At 43.6% G+C, this 18,024-nt stretch overlaps 1 protein-coding gene across 5 annotated transcripts in view; it reads left to right on the top strand.

Annotated features, from left to right (window-relative positions):
- Positions 1-18,024, top strand: part of PTBP2 (polypyrimidine tract binding protein 2) — an 80,681-nt gene that overhangs the window by 47,579 nt on the left and 15,078 nt on the right. For all 5 annotated transcript variants that reach the window (XM_030571645.1, XM_030571644.1, XM_030571643.1 and 2 more), the window contains one exon: positions 8,844-9,039. In XM_030571645.1, the coding sequence (XP_030427505.1) occupies positions 8,844-9,039 (196 nt within the window). The remainder of the gene's footprint in view (positions 1-8,843; positions 9,040-18,024) is intronic.

Here is an 18,024-nt window from a genome sequence, read left to right as displayed (position 1 = left end):
TAGGATGAAATTTAATAGTGAAAAATGCAAGGTCATGCATTTAGGGATTAATAACAAGAATTTTTGTTATAAGCTGGGGACACATCAGTTGGAAGTAACAGAGGAGGAGAAAGACCTCAGAGTATTGGTTGATCACAGGATGACTGAGTCGCCAATGTGATATGGCCATGAAAAAAGCCAATGTGGTCTTGGGATGCATCAGGCGAGGTATTTCCAGTAGAGATCAGGAGGTTTTAGTACTGTTATAGAAAGGCACGAGTGAGACCTCATCTGGAATACTATGTGCAGTTCTGGTCTCCTATGTTTAAGAAGGATGAATTCAAACTGGAACAGGTACAGAGAAGGGTTGATCCGAGGAATGGAAAACCTGTCATATGAAAGGAGACTCAAAGAGCGTGGCTTGTTTAGCCTAACCAAAAGAAGGCTGAGGGGGAGATATGATTGCTCTCTATAAATATGTCAGAGGAATAAATACCAGGGAGGAAGAGGAATTATTTAAGCTAAGTACCAGTGTGGACACAAGAACAAATGGATATAAACTGGCCATCAGGAAGTTTAGACTAAATTAGAGGAAGTATTCTAACCATCAGTGGAGTGTTGTTCTGGAACAGCCTTCCAAGGGGAGCGGTGGAGGAAAAAGACATATCTGGCTTTTAAACTAAGCTTGATAAGTTTGTGGAGGGTATGGTATGATGGGGTAGCCTAATTTTGGCAATTAATTGATCTTTGACTATTAGCGGTAAGTATGCCCAATGGCCTGTGATGGGATGTTAAATGGGGTGGGATCTGAGTTACTACAGAGAATTCTTTCCTATGTGTCTGGCTGATGAGTCTTACCCACATGCTCAGGGTTTAGCTGATAGCCATATTTGGGGTCAGGAAGGAATTTTCCTCCAGGGCAGATTGGCAGAGGCCCTGGGGGCGGGGGGTTGCCTTCCTCGCAGCATGGGGCATGGGTCACTTGCTGGAGGATTCTCTGCCCCTTGAAGTCTTTAAACTATGATTTGAGGACTTCAGTGGCTCAGACATGGGTTAGGGGTTTGTTATGGGAGTGGGTGGATGAGATTATTTGGCCTGCATTGTGCAGGAGGTTGGACTAGACGTTCATAATGGTCTCTGCTGTCCTTAAAGTCTATGATTCTATTATATGTATTTAATAGAATCACTTATTAATCATATATTGGTTTAATATGAGCACAATTTTTTCCAAACAAACAATAAAACTTAACCAGTTGTGAAAACATCCACTATTACTCTCCTGTTTTAAGCTCTTTAATTAGAGCTTATTTAGTCATGAGATTTGTTGCTGGGAAGTACAGAAAAATAGTTCTTATTAAGAACCACTGACATTCAATGAAAAATAACACTGATGTGGCTTTCTTTAAACACAAATAAAATGTGAAAATTCATATGTAGATGTACAGTGTTTTAGAAACCTAAAAGGGCCTGATACATGCATCAACTCCATTTGGAATTAGAAAAATACGTAATTCTTTGAGTTGATACAGCCATGTATTCCACTTAAATGTGTGCACCCTTAGCACATCTGAGCTGGAGAATTTTGCCTAGCCGTACTGGTAGAGGAGCGGCGCTCGTGTCTTGTGATCATAGCTGCTGCTCCTGGCTGTATGAGGCGGCATCACCCCATCCTCCCTCAGTTCCTTCTTACTGCTCATGGCCTGAGTTGTCGCTGTGTGTGGTTCCTAACTTCACAACCTCTCTCTTTCTTAGTGACCTCTCTAGGAGTATATAGTTAATTAGTACCCTTGGTATAGTGTTAGTTTTAGTTAGCTTTAGTTTAAGTACTGTATATACTTGTTCATAAGCTGGATTTTTTTAGTAAAAAAGGAAAGCATCAGAGAAGGGGGTCGGCTTGTGAACGGCTATAGAGAGGGAGAAGTGGGACACAGCCCCTCTGCTCCCCAATAGGAGCAAGGAGAGGCAGCACAGCCAGAAGGGAAGCAGCGAGGCCAGAATCTCTCCCCTTCTGGCCACGCTGCTCTTCCCCTGAGTGTCTGAAGCAGCTGCAGCTCCGGGGCTGGCTTAGGCTGTGGCCACGTCTCCTGGCCTGGCCCGGCTCAGCCCGGCTGTGCTGCCCAGCCTGCCAGAGCAGCTCCAAGCAGGCCAGAGACATCCTTCCCTGGCCCATCCCAGCTAAGGTGGGAAGGAATGGGATGGGGAGAATGTGGGGGTCCTGGGCTAGGGGTGGGGTCATTTTGGGGGGTGGTCACAGGGCTTACTCCCCTGACCCCCAGCTCCCCCCCCCCCAAACTTTCCCACCAGTTGCTGTCCCAGCCCATCAGGGTAAGCTGCTGGTGGGCTGGGTGACACTTTGTTTACTTAGGTTTACCTCCATGCCTGCGGACACTTGAGGTAAACAAACTGGCTCGGCCTGCCAGAGGCTTATCCTGATGGCCCAGGAGCCAAAGTTTGCCAACCCCTGAATTATAGGGTCGGCTTATGAATAGGTCATAAAAAAATTTCAATTTTTACTTATCCATCTTAGGGGGTTCAGCTTATAAACAAACCGGCTTATGATTGAGTACATACGGCATTTCTTTGGTGATGCCTTCGCCAAAACACTGTCCATCATGTGAGGGGACAATTCCCAACAACAGTCCCCATGTACAGTACTTGCTGTGCTTAGGTGAAGCCCACGTCAAGGATCGGTGTTTGATTTTCAAATCATTCACAAGGTGGACTCAGGTGACATGGGAGCTTTGTCTAAAGCAGCACCTGCTCAAACAGGCAGTGCAGCTTGCTTCGGAACCAATGACTGTGTTAGATCAGAGGTTGCTCTCAGGTTCTGAGAGTTTTATCACTTCCTGGTCTGGAGCTGGTACCTTTCCAAAGAGATGGAGGAGTCCCTCCCCATTGAGTGTGGCGAGGAAAAGGTCACATGAGACTGATTAAGGTTGCTCCAGGTTGAGTGGGGTCTTGTCTTTCCAAAGAGACGCAGCCTGGTACAGTGTGAATCCTGGCATGCAGGAAAGTGCAGGATCTGTCAACCACACCCTAGTACCATTCAGGGAGGATGGAGATCCTGTACTGTTGACCCTGGTTCCGACCCCTGCTTCTTGATCGCAGACGTTCCACTCTACATCTTGCTCTAAGATGAAATCACTGGCCCAGGCACCAGTGAACCTTTCCCTTGAAGAGCATCCAAAGTTGTCCCATCAGTCCTGGAGTAGCATCTGTCACAGTTAACCATTTTATCTTCATCCCCAGATGATTCCATTGTGCCTGGCTCTTCCACTCCTTTGGTATTTGAGTATTTCAAGGCATACCAGGATCTTTTGCAGTTCATGGCTGCTTCTCTGGGTATTCAAGCAGAGTTCCTGCAGGAGAATACCCATAAATTGTTGGATATGCTGCAGCTGTTTGCCCCGTTAGTCCCCCTCCCTATTAGCAATGACCTCTGAGTGCCTGCTAAGTTCTCTGAAGCAATCCAGGTCAGTACTGCTTATTGCGAAGCACATGGAGAAATGCTACTTCATTCCAGTGCAGCAATTTGAGGGTTTTTATTTACATCCAGCCCCAGATTTCCTGGTTGTAACCGCTGTGAACGACAGAGCCCGACAGAGCAGATGTAAGTCAACTCCCAAGGATAAGGACTCTAAATGTATGGACCCGGTGTATCCCCTGAAGCCCCAACGGAGGAATTTCAAGCATTTATCACCAAAGACTGGTTGGTGGCTAAGACTTTGTTGCAGTCCATGTTGCATCGCAGAGTGATGGCCTCAGTGGCGACCATGAGAAGGGCTTCCTGGCTGTGGAATCTGTGTATTGCTCCCCATGTGCAACAGGCCATAGAGGATTTGCCCTTCAATGGCTGAGTCCTTTTTTCCAAACAGACGAAACTCTGCACTCCTTCAAGGACTCTATGGCTACCCTACAGTCCTTGGGGGTGTATTTGCTGGCAGTGCAGAGATGTCACTGTGGTAGTCAGCAGCGGCATCATCTGTAGCCCACATCTGGGCAGCCTTTCCCTCCCTGAGACAGCAGGACTACTTCAGAAAGGGGTATAGGTCCCGGAGGAGGAGGCGGCATTCTGGTTTTGCCAGTCGACATACTTTTCCCAAGAGCCTTCCATGTACTCATTTTCACTCCTTGGACCAGAGCTGTGTTCTGGTCATGGCTACCTTCTCCCTGCCTGCTCCATTTGGGAACAGACTGGCTTGCTTTCACAGTGCTTGGATCTCGATCACCATTGACATTTGGATTGCAAGCATTGTCAAGTGGGGCTATGCCATCCAGTTCCTTTGCATCCTCCTCCCCTCTCCTTCCCCATCCCTCTTCAGGGACACCTCTCATGAGATGCTGCTCCTCGAGCAGGATTGCTCTCTGCTGGCTTTGGGAGTAGTGGAAGGGATTCCGCTGGAACACCAGGGTCAGAACTTCTATTTCTGGTACTTTCTGGTGCCCAAATCCAAGGGAGGGCTAAGATTCTTGACCTTCATGGCCTCAACAGATTTATCAGATATGTGACATAGCCTCCCCCGTTGTCTTGGAACGACTGGTTGGCTACTCTGGACCTTCAGGATGCCTATTTTCATGTGGCAATTTTGCCAAGCCACAGAACATTCCTTTGATTTGTCATAGCACCATTTCCAGTATGTGGTGCTTCCCTTCAGCCTGTTGGGTTTTTACCAAATGCATGGTCATGGTGATGGCATACCTCAGGAAGGAAGGAATCCATAACTTCCCATACATAGATGACTGTTTACTGAGGGGCAGTATCCAGAGAGGAAGTCCTTTTCCATGTCAACACTACATGCACTTGCTCAAACATCTGGGACTCATCCTAAACATCGGAAAGTCAACTTTGGTTCCCATTCAGAAAATTGAGTTAATTATCGCCCGTATAGACTCTGAGAGCATTTTTGTCAACTGACAGTTTTCAGGCAATTCACCACCTTTGTCTCAGTCCGCAGTCTCAGCCTTTCACAAGAATCCAGATGTGCCTGAAGCTCTGTTTGCACACAGTGGTCCAGTTTGCAAGGTTGCATCTTTGTCTCCTTCAGATGTGTCTCAGGACAGTTTACTGTCCAACTCTTCACTTGGACAGATTGGTCCATCTTCCTCCACTGGTCTTGGTCATATCGTAGTGATGGACACTTCCGGAGGATGTTTGTCAGGGTGTTCCCTTTGTCCGGCCCTTACCAACCAGTTCTCTTGTCACCGATGCCTCCCTGATGGGCTGCGGAGCGCACATGGCGCTGCTGAAAAGTCAAGGTCAGAGATGCAGGCCTCACTGCATAACAGTGTGCTGGCACTTCAGGCCATCTACAAGGTCATGCTTTTCTGGACCATATTGGGCTCAGTGGTTCACATACCTACAGACAGTACCACCACAATGTATATGTGAACAAGCAAGGGGGAGCACACTCCAGGATGCTGTGCCAGGAGGCAATCAGATTGTGGTAATTCTGCACTTACCTAGGATCCAGAATCATCTTACGGACCATCTCAGCAGGAATTTTTTCCTGAGTCATGAATGGTCTTTGTAGACAAGTGTCCTCTGTTATCTTCTCAGCTTTGAGCATTCTGGCAATTGACTTATTCTAATCTTGAGGGTACCTTAGTCTGGAATCCTTATCCTGTGCTTTCCATCTCAGGTGGCAGTTGGATCTCCTGTAAGCTTTTCCCCCAGTTCTGATCATCCCACAAGTCATGCTCAAGCTGAGGTTGGATCGGGCCACACTCATACTTATTACCTCGGTATGGCTGAGGCAGTTCTGGTTCTCTGACCTTGTCGCTCTGTCAGTTCAGCCTTTCATATCCCTTTCTTTCCATCCTGACCTACTCACACAGAAACATGGTTGCCTCTTATTTCCCATGCTCAGCTTCCCGAATCTCATGATGTGGTTCCGTCATGACTAAATGAGGAGGAAGTGTGATGTTTGGTGGCTGTTTAACAAGTCCTACTCAGCAATAGAAAACCCTCTACCAGAATGGCCTGTCAGGCAAAATTGAAGCAGTTTTCATTGTGTTCGCTGGCCTGTGGAGTTCAAGATAACCTGAATAGAAGCCAGCTGAAGTACTTGCTGCACCTTCAGCTGTTGGGCCTTGTGCTTAGCTCATTGAGAGTATATCTGGCAGTGATATCAGCATTTCATCCTCCTATTCATTGAAGATCAGTCTTTTCCAATGCCAGGGTAGCAAGGTTCTTAAAAGGACTTTGTCTTCATCCTCCAGTCTAAGAGTTTCTTCCTGTGGAATCTTAGCACAGTTCTAGCAGCTTTTAATGAGGCTTCCATTTGACCCCTTGGCATCTTGTCTGTTTCTGCTTTTGTGTCAGAAGACTTTGTTCCTGATAGTGATAACATCCATAAGGAGGGTTGCGGGCACTGATGACCTCCTTATACACAATTCTCTAAGGACAAAGTGATTTCCTACCACACCTGAAATTTTTGTGTAAAGTGGTTTCTCAGTTTCATTTGAATCGGTCAGTATATTTACCTATGTTCTTCTCAAAGCTGCATTCATCTCAATACATTAGATGTCAGGTGATGTCTAGCCTTCTATCTGGACAGGACTAAACCATTTCTTCTCCTCACCTGTTTCTGTCATGTGCAGATCATATGAAGGGACAAATGGTCTCTTCACAGACAATCTCTAAATGGATAACATCCCATATCAAGACTGCTTATGAAAAAACTTTGGCTATGCCTCCTCAGAGGGTTCAAGCTCATTTGATGAGAGCCCAAGCAAAGTCAATAGCGTTCCTCAGTGCTGTCTCAATATTGGACATTTGCAGGGCTGCTATATGGTCATTCATATACCGATTTATGAACTACACCTGTCACATTGTCTGAAGTGGCTCACCACTGCAAATTACTATCTCAGGGCTGGCTGTCAGAAAACGAGGGCAGACACCCCAAACGGGTTGTACTATAATTAGATTACACCAAGCCAGTAACAAATGTGAGCTTCTAGCTCACTATTCCAGTGTTACCATGGAGTCACAGACAAGTCCTGTTACCCTCTCCAGCCTATCTTGCCAACCAGACAAATTGAACTTTGTGATTAAAGTTTATTTAAACCTAAAATCACGCCACATCAGGTTTCTCCCAGTCCCAAGAGACCAGTTACTCACCCTAGATCAACTGGTACTCCAGACCTTTCACCAAACACAATGGTCACAGTCAATTCTGTAGTAAACTGCCTATAGATTTATTTGCTAAGAAAAAAGAATGAGTTATTGAGAGGCTAGGACAGGTAAAAAATAACAAGTGCAGTTTGTAACTCCAAATGGTGGCAGTGACGTAATAGACACCAGTTTCCCAAAAGTCTTTCAGGGCTACCCAGAATAACTCTGGGGAGCTCCGTTTTCTCATTCAGTTTTTCTGCCATGTTAGAATCCAAACAGTCTAGAGATACAGGAGCCTTTCTTTGAATTCATATCTATATCTTCTCACAGAAGCCCACCCTCCCACAGAGCTGGGAGCGCAGACGGTAGCGGGGCCCACACAAACGCTGGCGGCCAAGACCTGCAGCGGAGCTGGGGGCTGGGACCCCTGGCGCATTGCCAGGAGTGGAGCTGTGGGGTCTGGTCCGGGCCCCAGCTCTGCCCCTTCCTCTAACATTACTCCGCACCCCCTGGGGGGCACACCACACAGATTGAAGATTTCTGATATACATAATGGCCACTTGCTTGAAATTAACTTTTTCTGTTAAAGCCCTTAAGTCCTTCATTAGCATTTCACAAGATTTCTTTGATGTGTAATTTAGTTGCAAGAGTATTTGCCATCTAAATGTTTACTATTACGTTGTGACAGGTATAGATAAGTGAAAACAGTACAAGTAACTTTCCACTAGTTTCAATGAAGTTTAAACATCTGAATACATTCTATACATTCAGCAATTACTTTGATCTATCCTAATAGAAAGTAAATTGGCCTGAATACACTCTTACATCTAACAATCGCTTTTGGGTACTGCTTGTGAGTCACCTAAATGGAATACATGGCTGCATGTACTCAAGGAAGAAGAAATTTTTAAAGATGTGATGCAGACGTGTATTCCACGACCCATCCTACGTCCCCTCTGCATTGGAGTTTAGTCTCTGGATGTTCTTTGCAAAGGAACTGAGGGAAGTTGAAGCAACACCATCTCATATAGCCAGGAGAGGCATTATAGCCACAGGGCGCGAGCACCATCCCTTTTGAGTACTGCTAGGCAAAATTCTCCAGCTCCGGTGTGGTGGGCATGCACACACCTAAGTGGAATACTGCTGCATCACATCTCGAACCACAGTAACAGTAAGAAATTGTTTGTTTTAAAAAATTGTCTTAAAATAGATCTTTTTCATCTGTCTTTTAAATGTTGATGCTGCTTTTGTTTAACAGTAGAACAAAAAACATTCTACTAGAACACTGCAAATACTGTGATCCTTGACATAACCTCTTTTTACATATTATTTTAATGCCTTCTGTTTATTCTTCTGTCTCTCTCTAATGCCTCTTTACAAAGAATGCTTTATTGTGGTTTTAACTTTTGGCAACTTTACAGTATATCTGCATTAAACCTGAGTTAAATACCAAGCAGCATGGAAAACAGGTTGATTCAGTAGATCTGACAAACTGGGTCCCAAGTTTTACTGCACTAAAATGCTACTATAAATCTCCAGGTATTTTGATATGCAAAATTTTTCTAGGTAAGGGAATTTCAAAAGCTTCCAGGAATGACCTTTATGAGCTACATAATATGTTTAATCTTAATTGGTTTTTAAACTAAATAACTTTAGTTTAAATGGACAAAAGTGTGCTCACTTTTATCAGACTTCAGCAGTTATGACCAAGCTATATTGTATATTATTAAATACATTTTTCCTCTTTCAGGCATTAGATGGTCAAAATATTTATAATGCTTGCTGTACCCTACGGATTGATTTTTCCAAACTGGTGAATTTAAATGTGAAGTACAACAATGATAAAAGTAGGGACTATACTCGACCTGATCTTCCATCTGGTGATGGGCAACCAGCATTGGACCCAGCTATTGCTGCAGCATTTGCAAAGGAGACGTCACTTCTAGGTATGATTTTAAATTTTCAAACACTTCCCTCCCCATTCCCAATTAATCAAATGCAGTCTTTTTTCTTATTAATCACTGTAATTATTTAATGTTTATATTATGGTAGAGCCCAAAGATATATGTTAGGGTTGTTTTCAGTTGCAGTGTACAATTGTAGTAAGACAGACAGTTTCTGCCACTGCAAACTTACTGTATAAATAGATGAGAGAGAGAAACTAGAATAGGACAGAATATACACATTATCAAAAGTTTTTGCCTAGTTACTTACATTTTTTAAGTTTCCCTAATCCATCCTTCCTTTTGTTCTGGTGTCAGTCAACTTCCTCCACCGTTGGTGACCTAAAGTATCTTCCTTTCTTCTGGCCACCTCATGGCGAAATCTTTGGGACTTGATATTGGTCTTGTTAAAATCAAGTAAGCTTCTCTATTGACTTCAGCAGGAACAGGATCTGTGTCCTTATTGGCATTGTATGCAGGTGATGACATTTTGGCTTGCTTTCCTATATGCAGTGTCCATTTTCTTCAACTAAGAAAGATGCTTTGCTTTTTCTATTAAAAAAAAAATACCAAAGAAATAAAAGAACAGATGACAAAAATGAGACCATGTATACAAAGAAATTCCATCTTAGCATTTTATTTTTCATAATTACTGATTTTTTTCCTTTATATAGATCATCACTCTTATCTCTAGCGCCCTGTTATGCAAGTTCAAGAACTGATAAGATATTAGAACCCATCAGAAGAATCAACTGAGATTCCCTGAGCAGTGCATAGATAAACATTCATAGCATCTAACCATCTTGTTGTTGGTAGAGGCAGTGCATTCAGGACTTACTGTACTTATGCTTTGAGAGAGAGAAAATTTTAATACACTATATCTTTTTTTTTTGTTTTATCATTTTAATTTGGTATCGACCCTGTAAATTTCATGATTATATAAACTAGTAAGCTTTACCCAGTTCCTGTTCTGGATGTCCTTTTATATTTTGAAGTTTTAGGGTTCATTTTGTCAGCAAAGTTCAGGTTGGATTTAGAGATTTTTTACAAGACCCAATGAACGGTGTTGTTTATTTTCTTACCCACTTATTGTTTGTTTCCTTAGGAGTTAGGAAGCTAGAAGGAAGGATCAGCCATTCATGTAAAGTGCTGCATTCTGTTTTGACAGTCAGTAAATAGCTTTTTGAAGTATTTGATTATAGGCAGAGCTGACAGCACCACCTAATACTGAGGTTGTCCAACACTTCTGATTTCAGTTGCTCTGACACTGTTGTCAATTGTACATAACTTAGCCAAACTTCAATGATTTGGGCTGATAATTTCCATGCCAGATATCTGCCTAATACTGAATGTTTTTTTTAAATATTCAGCCAAAATGGCTCAGCCATTTCTGAGAACAAGGCATGGGGAAAATACATTTGTTTTCCCCTTGTTAAAAAATTCAAGTGACCTTTCCTTTGAGAAAGTTTTTAGTGCTCCACACCCCCACTTCAGAGCAGGGACTTGAAATTTGACAGGGGATGATTTTTGTGTCAGGGATGTGCCTTTTGCCATCACGGTGAAAATCCTCCCAAATTTGGCCAAGTCGTGAGCCTTAAAAAATCACAGTTCACACATAGACTCATAGACTCTAGGACTGGAAGGGACCTCGAGAGGTCATCGAGTCCAGTCCCCTGCCCTCATGGCAGGACCAAATACTGTCTAGACCATCCCTAATAGATATTTATCTAACCTACTCTTAAATATCTCCAGAGATGGAGATTCCACAACTTCCCTAGGCAATCTATTCCAGTGTTTAACTACCCTGACAGTTAGGAACTTTTTCCTAATGTCCAACCTCAATCTCCCTTGCTGCAGTTTTAAGTCCATTGCTTCTTGTTCTATCATTGGAGGCTAAGGTGAACAAGTTTTCTTCCTCTTCCTGTTGACACCCTTTTAGATACCTGCAAACTGCTATCATGTCCCCTCTCAGTCTTCTCTTTTCCAAACTAAACAAACCCAATTCCTTTAGCCTTCCTTCATAGGTCATGTTCTTAAGATCTTTAATCATTCTTGTTGCTCTTCTCTGGACCCTCTGCAATTTTTCCACATCTTTCTTGAAATGCGGTGCCCAGAACTGGACACAGTACTCCAGTTGAGGCCTAACCAGCGCAGAGTAAAGCGGAAGAATGACTTCTCGTGTCTTGTTTACAACACACCTGTTAATGCATCCCAGAATCACGTTTGCTTTTTTTGCAACAATATCACACTGTTGACTCATATTAAGCTTGTGGTCTACTATGACCCCTAGATCTCTTTCTGCCATACTCCTTCCTAGACAGTCTCTTCCCATTCTGTATGTGTGAAACTGATTGTTCCTTCCTAAGTGGAACACTTTGCATTTATGTTTATTGAACTTCATCCTGTTTACCTCAGACCATTTTTCCAATTTGTCCAGATCATTTTGAATTTTGACCCTGTCCTCCAAAGCAGTTGCAATCCCTCCCACTTTGGTATCGTCCACAAACTTAATAAGCATACTTTCTATGCCAACATCTAAATCGTTGATGAAGATATTGAACAGAGCCGGTCCCAAAACAGACCCCTGCGGAACCCCACTTGTTATCCCTTTCCAGCAGGATTGGGAGCCATTAATAACTACTCTCTGAGTACGGTTATCCAGCCAGTTATGCACCCACCGTATAGTAGCCCCATCTAAATTGTACTTTCCTAGTTTATCTATAAGAATATCATGAGAGACCGTATCAAATGCCTTACTAAAGTCTAGGTATATCACATCCACTGCTTCTCCCTTATCCACAAGGCTCGTTATCCTATCAAAGAATGTTATCAGATTAGTTTGACACGATTTGTTCTTTACAAACCCATGCTGGCTATTCCCTGTCACCTTACCACCTTCCAAGTGTTTGCAGATGATTTCTTTAATTACTTGCTCCATTATCTTCCCTGGCACAGAAGTTAAACTAACTGGTCTGTAGTTTCCTGGGTTGTTTTTATTTCCCTTTTTATAGATGGGCACTATATTTGCCGTTTTCCAGTCTTCTGGAATCTCCCCCGTCTCCCATGATTTCCCAAAGATAATAGCTAGAGGCTCAGATACCTCCTCTATTAACTCCTTGAGTATTCTAGGATGCATTTCATCAGGCCCTGGTGACTTGCAGGCATCTAACTTTTCTAAGTGATTTTTTACTTGCTCTTTTTTTATTTTATCTTCTAATCCTACCCTCTTCCCATAAGCATTCACTATACTAGACATTCCTTCAGACTTCTCAGTGAAGACGGAAACAAAGAAGTCATTAAGCATCTCTGCCATTTCCAAGTCTCGTTACTGTTTCCCCCTCCTCACTGAGCAGTGGGCCTACCCTGTCCTTGGTCTTCCTCTTGCTTCTAATGTATTGATAAAAAGTCTTCTTGTTTCCCTTTATTCCCATAGCTAGTTTAAGCTCATTTTGTGCCTTTGCCTTTCTAATCTTGCCTCTGCATTCCTGTGTTATTTGCCTATATTCGTCCTTTGTGATCTGACCAAGTTTCCATTTTTTATATGACGCCTTTTTATTTTGTAGGTCACGCAAGATCTCGTGGTTAAGCCAAGGTGGTCTTTTGCCACATTTTCTATCTTTCCTAACCATCGGAATAGCTTGCTTTTGGGCCCTTAATAGCGTCCCTTTGAAAAACTGCCAACTCTCCTCAGTTGTTTTTCCCCTCAGTCTTGATTCCCATGAGACCTTACCTATCAGCTCTCTGAGCTTACCAAAATCCGCCTTCCTGAAATCCATTGTCTCTATTTTGCTGTACTCCCTTCTACCCTTCCTTAGAACTGCAAACTCTATGATTTCATGATCACTTTCACCCAAGCTTCCTTCTACTTTCAAATTCTCAACAAGTTCCTCCCTATTTGTTAAAATCAAGTCTAGAACAGCTTCCCCCCCAGTAGCTTTTTCAACTTTCTGAAATAAAAAGTTGTCTGTAATGCAGTCCAGGAACTTATTGAATACTCTGTGCCCCGCGGTGTTATTTTCCCAACATATATCTGGATAGTTGAAGTCCCCCATCACCACCAAATCTTGGGCTTTGGAGGATTTTGTTAGTTGTTCGAAAAAAGCCTCATCCACCTCTTCCACCTGATTAGGTGGCCTGTAGTAGACTCCCAGCACGACATCACCCGTGTTTTTACCCCTTTTAGCCTAACCCAGAGACTCTCAACACTTCCATCTCCTATGTCCATCTCCACCGCAGTCCAAGTGTGTACATTTTTAATATAAAAGGCAACACCTCCTCCCTTTTTCCCCTGTCTATCCTTCCTGAGCAAACTATACCCATCCACACCAACATTCCAGTCGTGTGTATTATCCCACCAAGTTTCAGTAGTGCCAACAATGTCATAGTTGTATTTATTTATTAGCACTTCCAGTTCTTCCTGCTTATTACCCATAATTCTTGCATTTGTATATAGGCATCTAAGATACTGGTTTGATCTTGCCTCCCAGCTTTGCCCTGACCCTCCTTTCTCTCTGCCATTATAGCCCGTGCTCCCTCCTATTTCCAACCCATCTCCCAGGTCTTGTTCCCCACTTACCTGTGGGCTTTGCTCACCTGTCCCCGTCGAACCTAGTTTAAAGCCCTCCTTACTAGGTTAGCCAGTCTGTGCGCAAATAAGGCCTTTCCCCTTCTCGAAAGGTGAACGCCATCTGTGCCTAGCAGTCCTTCCTCGAATAGCATCCCGTGGTCGAGGAAGCCAAAGCCCTCCTGGCGACACCATCTTCGCAGCCAGGCATTCACCTCCACGATGCATCTGTCTCTGCCTGGGCCCCTACCTTCGACAGGAAGAATCGAAGAGAATACCACCTGTGCTCCAAACTCCTTAACCCATACTCCCAGAGCCCTGTAGTCACTCTTGATCTGCTCAGTGTCACACCTCACAGTATCATTTGTGCCCACATGGATGAGTAGCATGGGGTAGTAGTCAGAAGGCCGGATAATCCTCGACAATGCCTCTGTAACATCTCGGATACGGGCCCCTGGCAGGCAGCATACCTCCCGGGATGAACGGTCAGGGCAACAGATGGGTGTCTCCGTCCGCCTCAGCAGAGAGTCTCCAACCACCACTACCCTACGTTTCTTATTATCAATGGTGGCAGCAGACCTCCCAGCCTTAGGGGTACGAGGCTTCGCCTCCTTAACTGTTGGGGATGATTCCTTCTCTCCTGTATCAAGAAGAGCATAACGGTTATCTATTACCACAGCAGGAGGATTTGCAGCAGGGGTGGAGCACTGCCTGCTGCCAGAAGTAACCAGCTGCCAGTGTCCACCCTGAGCCATCTCCTCCTCCACTGGTGTGTCAGTAGTCCTGTGAACTGGGACAGCTACGTCAGCTGTCTCCACATGGATACTGTCCAGGAATTGCTCATGGATACGGATGTTCCTCAGCCTAGCCACCTCCTCCTGTAGCTCTCCTACTTGCTGCCTGAGAGATTCCACCAGTAGGCACCTTTCACATTGGATGCCACCCCCAGCCTGGATATCAGTAAGTGGAAATTGCAAGTTACAGTCTTTTCAAGCCCACACCAGAATCTGGGTAAAAGCATCCATGCTTTGGTGCTCTGTCTGGCTACAGGCGCAGGTGGAGGAGACAGAAGCAGTGCTGCCACAGGTGTTGCGGGTCCTCCTCACCATCGTAAGCCTCCCTCTGTCAAACTCTCTCAAATTCCTGTTCAGAGACTTCTTAGATTTTAGCAGTTAAATTTTTTTTGAGTGTTCCTACCCTGGGCTTGCTCCAGCCTGGGGCTGAGCAGGACTTCCACTGCAATTGCAGCTCTGGACTGCTGCGCACCATGCCAGGTCCCTGTCTGGACCCCTGAGCTGAAGGTAGGAAGCCTGTCGCTTCTGTGCTGTCAATGTCTCCCTTCGTGGGTCCAGGCAGTGTGGAGTGAGATGCTGCTTGATTCAGATGCCATGGAGAAAAGATCTGGACCTGTGCAGGGTGGGAGTAACATAGACTGGAACGAGGAACCTGCGGGCGAGAGTGCAGAAGACTGAATTTTGACAAGAGCCGTTGGAGGGAGATTGGGACTGGGAACCAGTAGGGGTGGAGAATGTGAATGGGGGAGCGAGAGGAGAGAGATTGGATGAGGAGAGGCAGGGAACTTGGAATGACTGGGGAAGGAGACTGAGAACAAAGAGCTGAGGGTTGAAGTGGGAGAAGTGGGAGTGGCTGTGTGGGGACACTGGGACCAAGGCAGACTGGAATGGTGACACAAGGACTTGCTGGGCAACAAGACTAGGGGTAGGAGAGTAGTTCTCAGCCTGCAGCCTGTGCACCACTTGTGTCCCAATCAGCACACAGCTGCAGCCATATGACATCCACAGGACCATATAGTAGGTAGTATTGGATGTCACCAGGTGGTATTGGATGTGGTCATATAACACATTGTGGGCTGTGTAATGGTAAATAGGTTGAGAACCACAGGGCTAGAATGGGAAGCTTGATAAGTGGAGACGGACTGGTTACGTGAGGAGAATGGGACTGGGATGGGGAGCTAGGTTAAGGAAGAGACAGGACTCGGACAAGGCCAGATTAGGGAGGATTGAGCAGAAGGATTCTCACTTCAGGGAATGGGCAGAAGACTCTACTCACTAGTGCACAGTCTATTCCAGAACCTCTAATGGAACCTCAGACTGCTGAATCTCACCGTTCGTTTGCTGTTAGCAAATATCTGTGATTAACCACGAATAACCACTGTGCATCCGAAGAAGTGAGTTGTAGCCCACGGAAGCTTATGCTGAAATAAATTTGAGTCTCTAAGGTGCCACAAGTACTCCTGTCCTTTTTGCAGATACAGACTAACACTGCTGCTACTCTGAAACCTGTCACTAGTAGCGTGTGTGTCTCGCTCTTCTCTAATGTTAATCCACATATCATATAGAGGAGGACAGCCTACTACTGCTATAAATTACTCTTTTTGCTCAAGAGGCAAAGGTCTGCCCAGCTTTGCTGATAACCCGTTTGGAGGTCATGTGATCAAATTTCTGTGTCTTCAGTTTGTACATTTTAAAAACTAGCAAATTACACACACATGCAAACTCTGCTAAAAAAACATTACTAGGGTTGCAAAGTCAAGTCAGAGGTTAGGAAATGCAGAATGAAGGTTATCTGTGCAATCTTAATTTGGCCTTCTTGTGAACATGCATATGATAGTCTTTACATGATCACATACCATTTTTCCATAGGGCTTCTGTCTTATTCTGTGTACAAGATGGACCTGCTCTGGGGAGGAATCAGGGTTGTGTAATAAAAGAGATGGAAGGTGTGTAATGAATAAGAGAGGGGATTGCAGGACCAAAGAGGATGAATGGATTTTGTGGTTAAAGCAGTTGAATGCTGCCTTGAGAATTGGTTTATATCCCTTCCCCTGCCACGGAGTTCCTAGGTGGTGCTGGGCAAGTTGATTTGTATAGGTTCTGAGCACTGACACCTGCAATTAGTCATTGGGAGCTGTACTTTGAAAAATATAAAGTGATATAGAATGCTAAATTCTCTGAAAAAATCCGGTTCAAGGAGTCTCAAATTGAGCACCCAAAATTAGTGAACGCTTTTTTAATTTCTCTATGCTTCAGTTCCCCCTAGGTAATATGGGGATAATAACCCCTCATTTCACAGTCTGTAATGAAAATGAATGTGAAGCGCTCAGATACTGTAGTAATGAGTGCCATAGAAAAGCCCATGAGGAAATTGATAATTCTGTCTTTAGAGCAGGGTTTAATTAGTGTACAGTAAAGAAAACATGCGGGCACACACTGAACAATGAGGAGAAAAGAAAATATTGAAACTACTCTTTGTGAACACTGTCCATTCTGTGCACTGAATAAGTCATTGATGTAAAAAGCGGCAGAGTCCTGTGGCACCTTATAGAGTAACAGAAGTGTTGGAGCATAAGCGTTCATGAACAGCATTATCTCCTGTAAGTGTAAACAAACTTGTTTGTCTTAGCGATTGGCTGAACAAGAAGTAGGACTGAGTGGACATGTAGGCCTTAAAGTTTTATATTTTTTTTTGTTTTTGAGTGCAGTTATGTAACAAAAAAAAATCTACATTTGTAAGCTGCACTTTCACGATAAAAAGATTGCACTACAGTACTTTTATGAGATGAATTGAAAAATACTATTTCTTTTGTTTATCATTTTTACAGTGCAAATATTTGTAATATAAATAATATAAAGTGAGCATTGTACACTTTGTAGTCTGTGTTGTAATTGAAATCAATATATTTAAAAAAGTAGAAAAACATCCAAAAATATTTAAATACTTTTCAATGGGTATTCTACTGTTTAACAGTGTGATTAAAACTGCGATTAATTGTGATTAATTATTTTTAATTATGATTTTTTTTTTAGTTAATTGCATGAGTTAACTGATTAATCAATAGCCCTATTACAAATAAGCAAGGTGCTTTATAGAATATACAAATACAGGATCCCCACCTGAGGAGCTTACAGTATAAGTATTGTGACAGGGTCAGGCCAGGTGGCCACAAGAGAGTGGTCGAAGGTAGATACATTAGCTCCAGGTTAAACAGGTCCCTTTTCGCTGGGTAAGATAACAGTGACTATTCCAGAACACTCAGGAACTTTCTAGAACTAATTAAGGCAGACAGGCTAATTAGGACACCTGTAGCCAATTGGGAAGTTACTAGAATTAATTAAGGCTAATCAGGACACCTGGTAAAAAAGGCTCTCTACTGTGGAATAGACAGGAGCCACACATCTCGAAGAGTGCAAGTTACGGAACAGGTAATTATCCTTTACTGATTTTACAAGAGAAGTTGTAATTCGTAACCACATGTTGAATATAAGGTTTGAGTCCTAATAGACACTTCTTCAACAATTAAATATAGTTTTAGCAGTCTGACTAGCATTAAAGTCTACGAGTAGAGAATCTAAAAATATATGTAAGTGGAAAACCATTGTATCTATCACTCTACATGTGGTTTT

This window comes from Gopherus evgoodei, chromosome 8 (assembly GCF_007399415.2).
Source record: "Gopherus evgoodei ecotype Sinaloan lineage chromosome 8, rGopEvg1_v1.p, whole genome shotgun sequence".
NCBI lineage: Eukaryota > Metazoa > Chordata > Testudines > Testudinidae > Gopherus > Gopherus evgoodei.
Note: the sequence above shows the minus strand (reverse complement) of the source record. Positions and strands in the feature narration are given on the sequence as shown.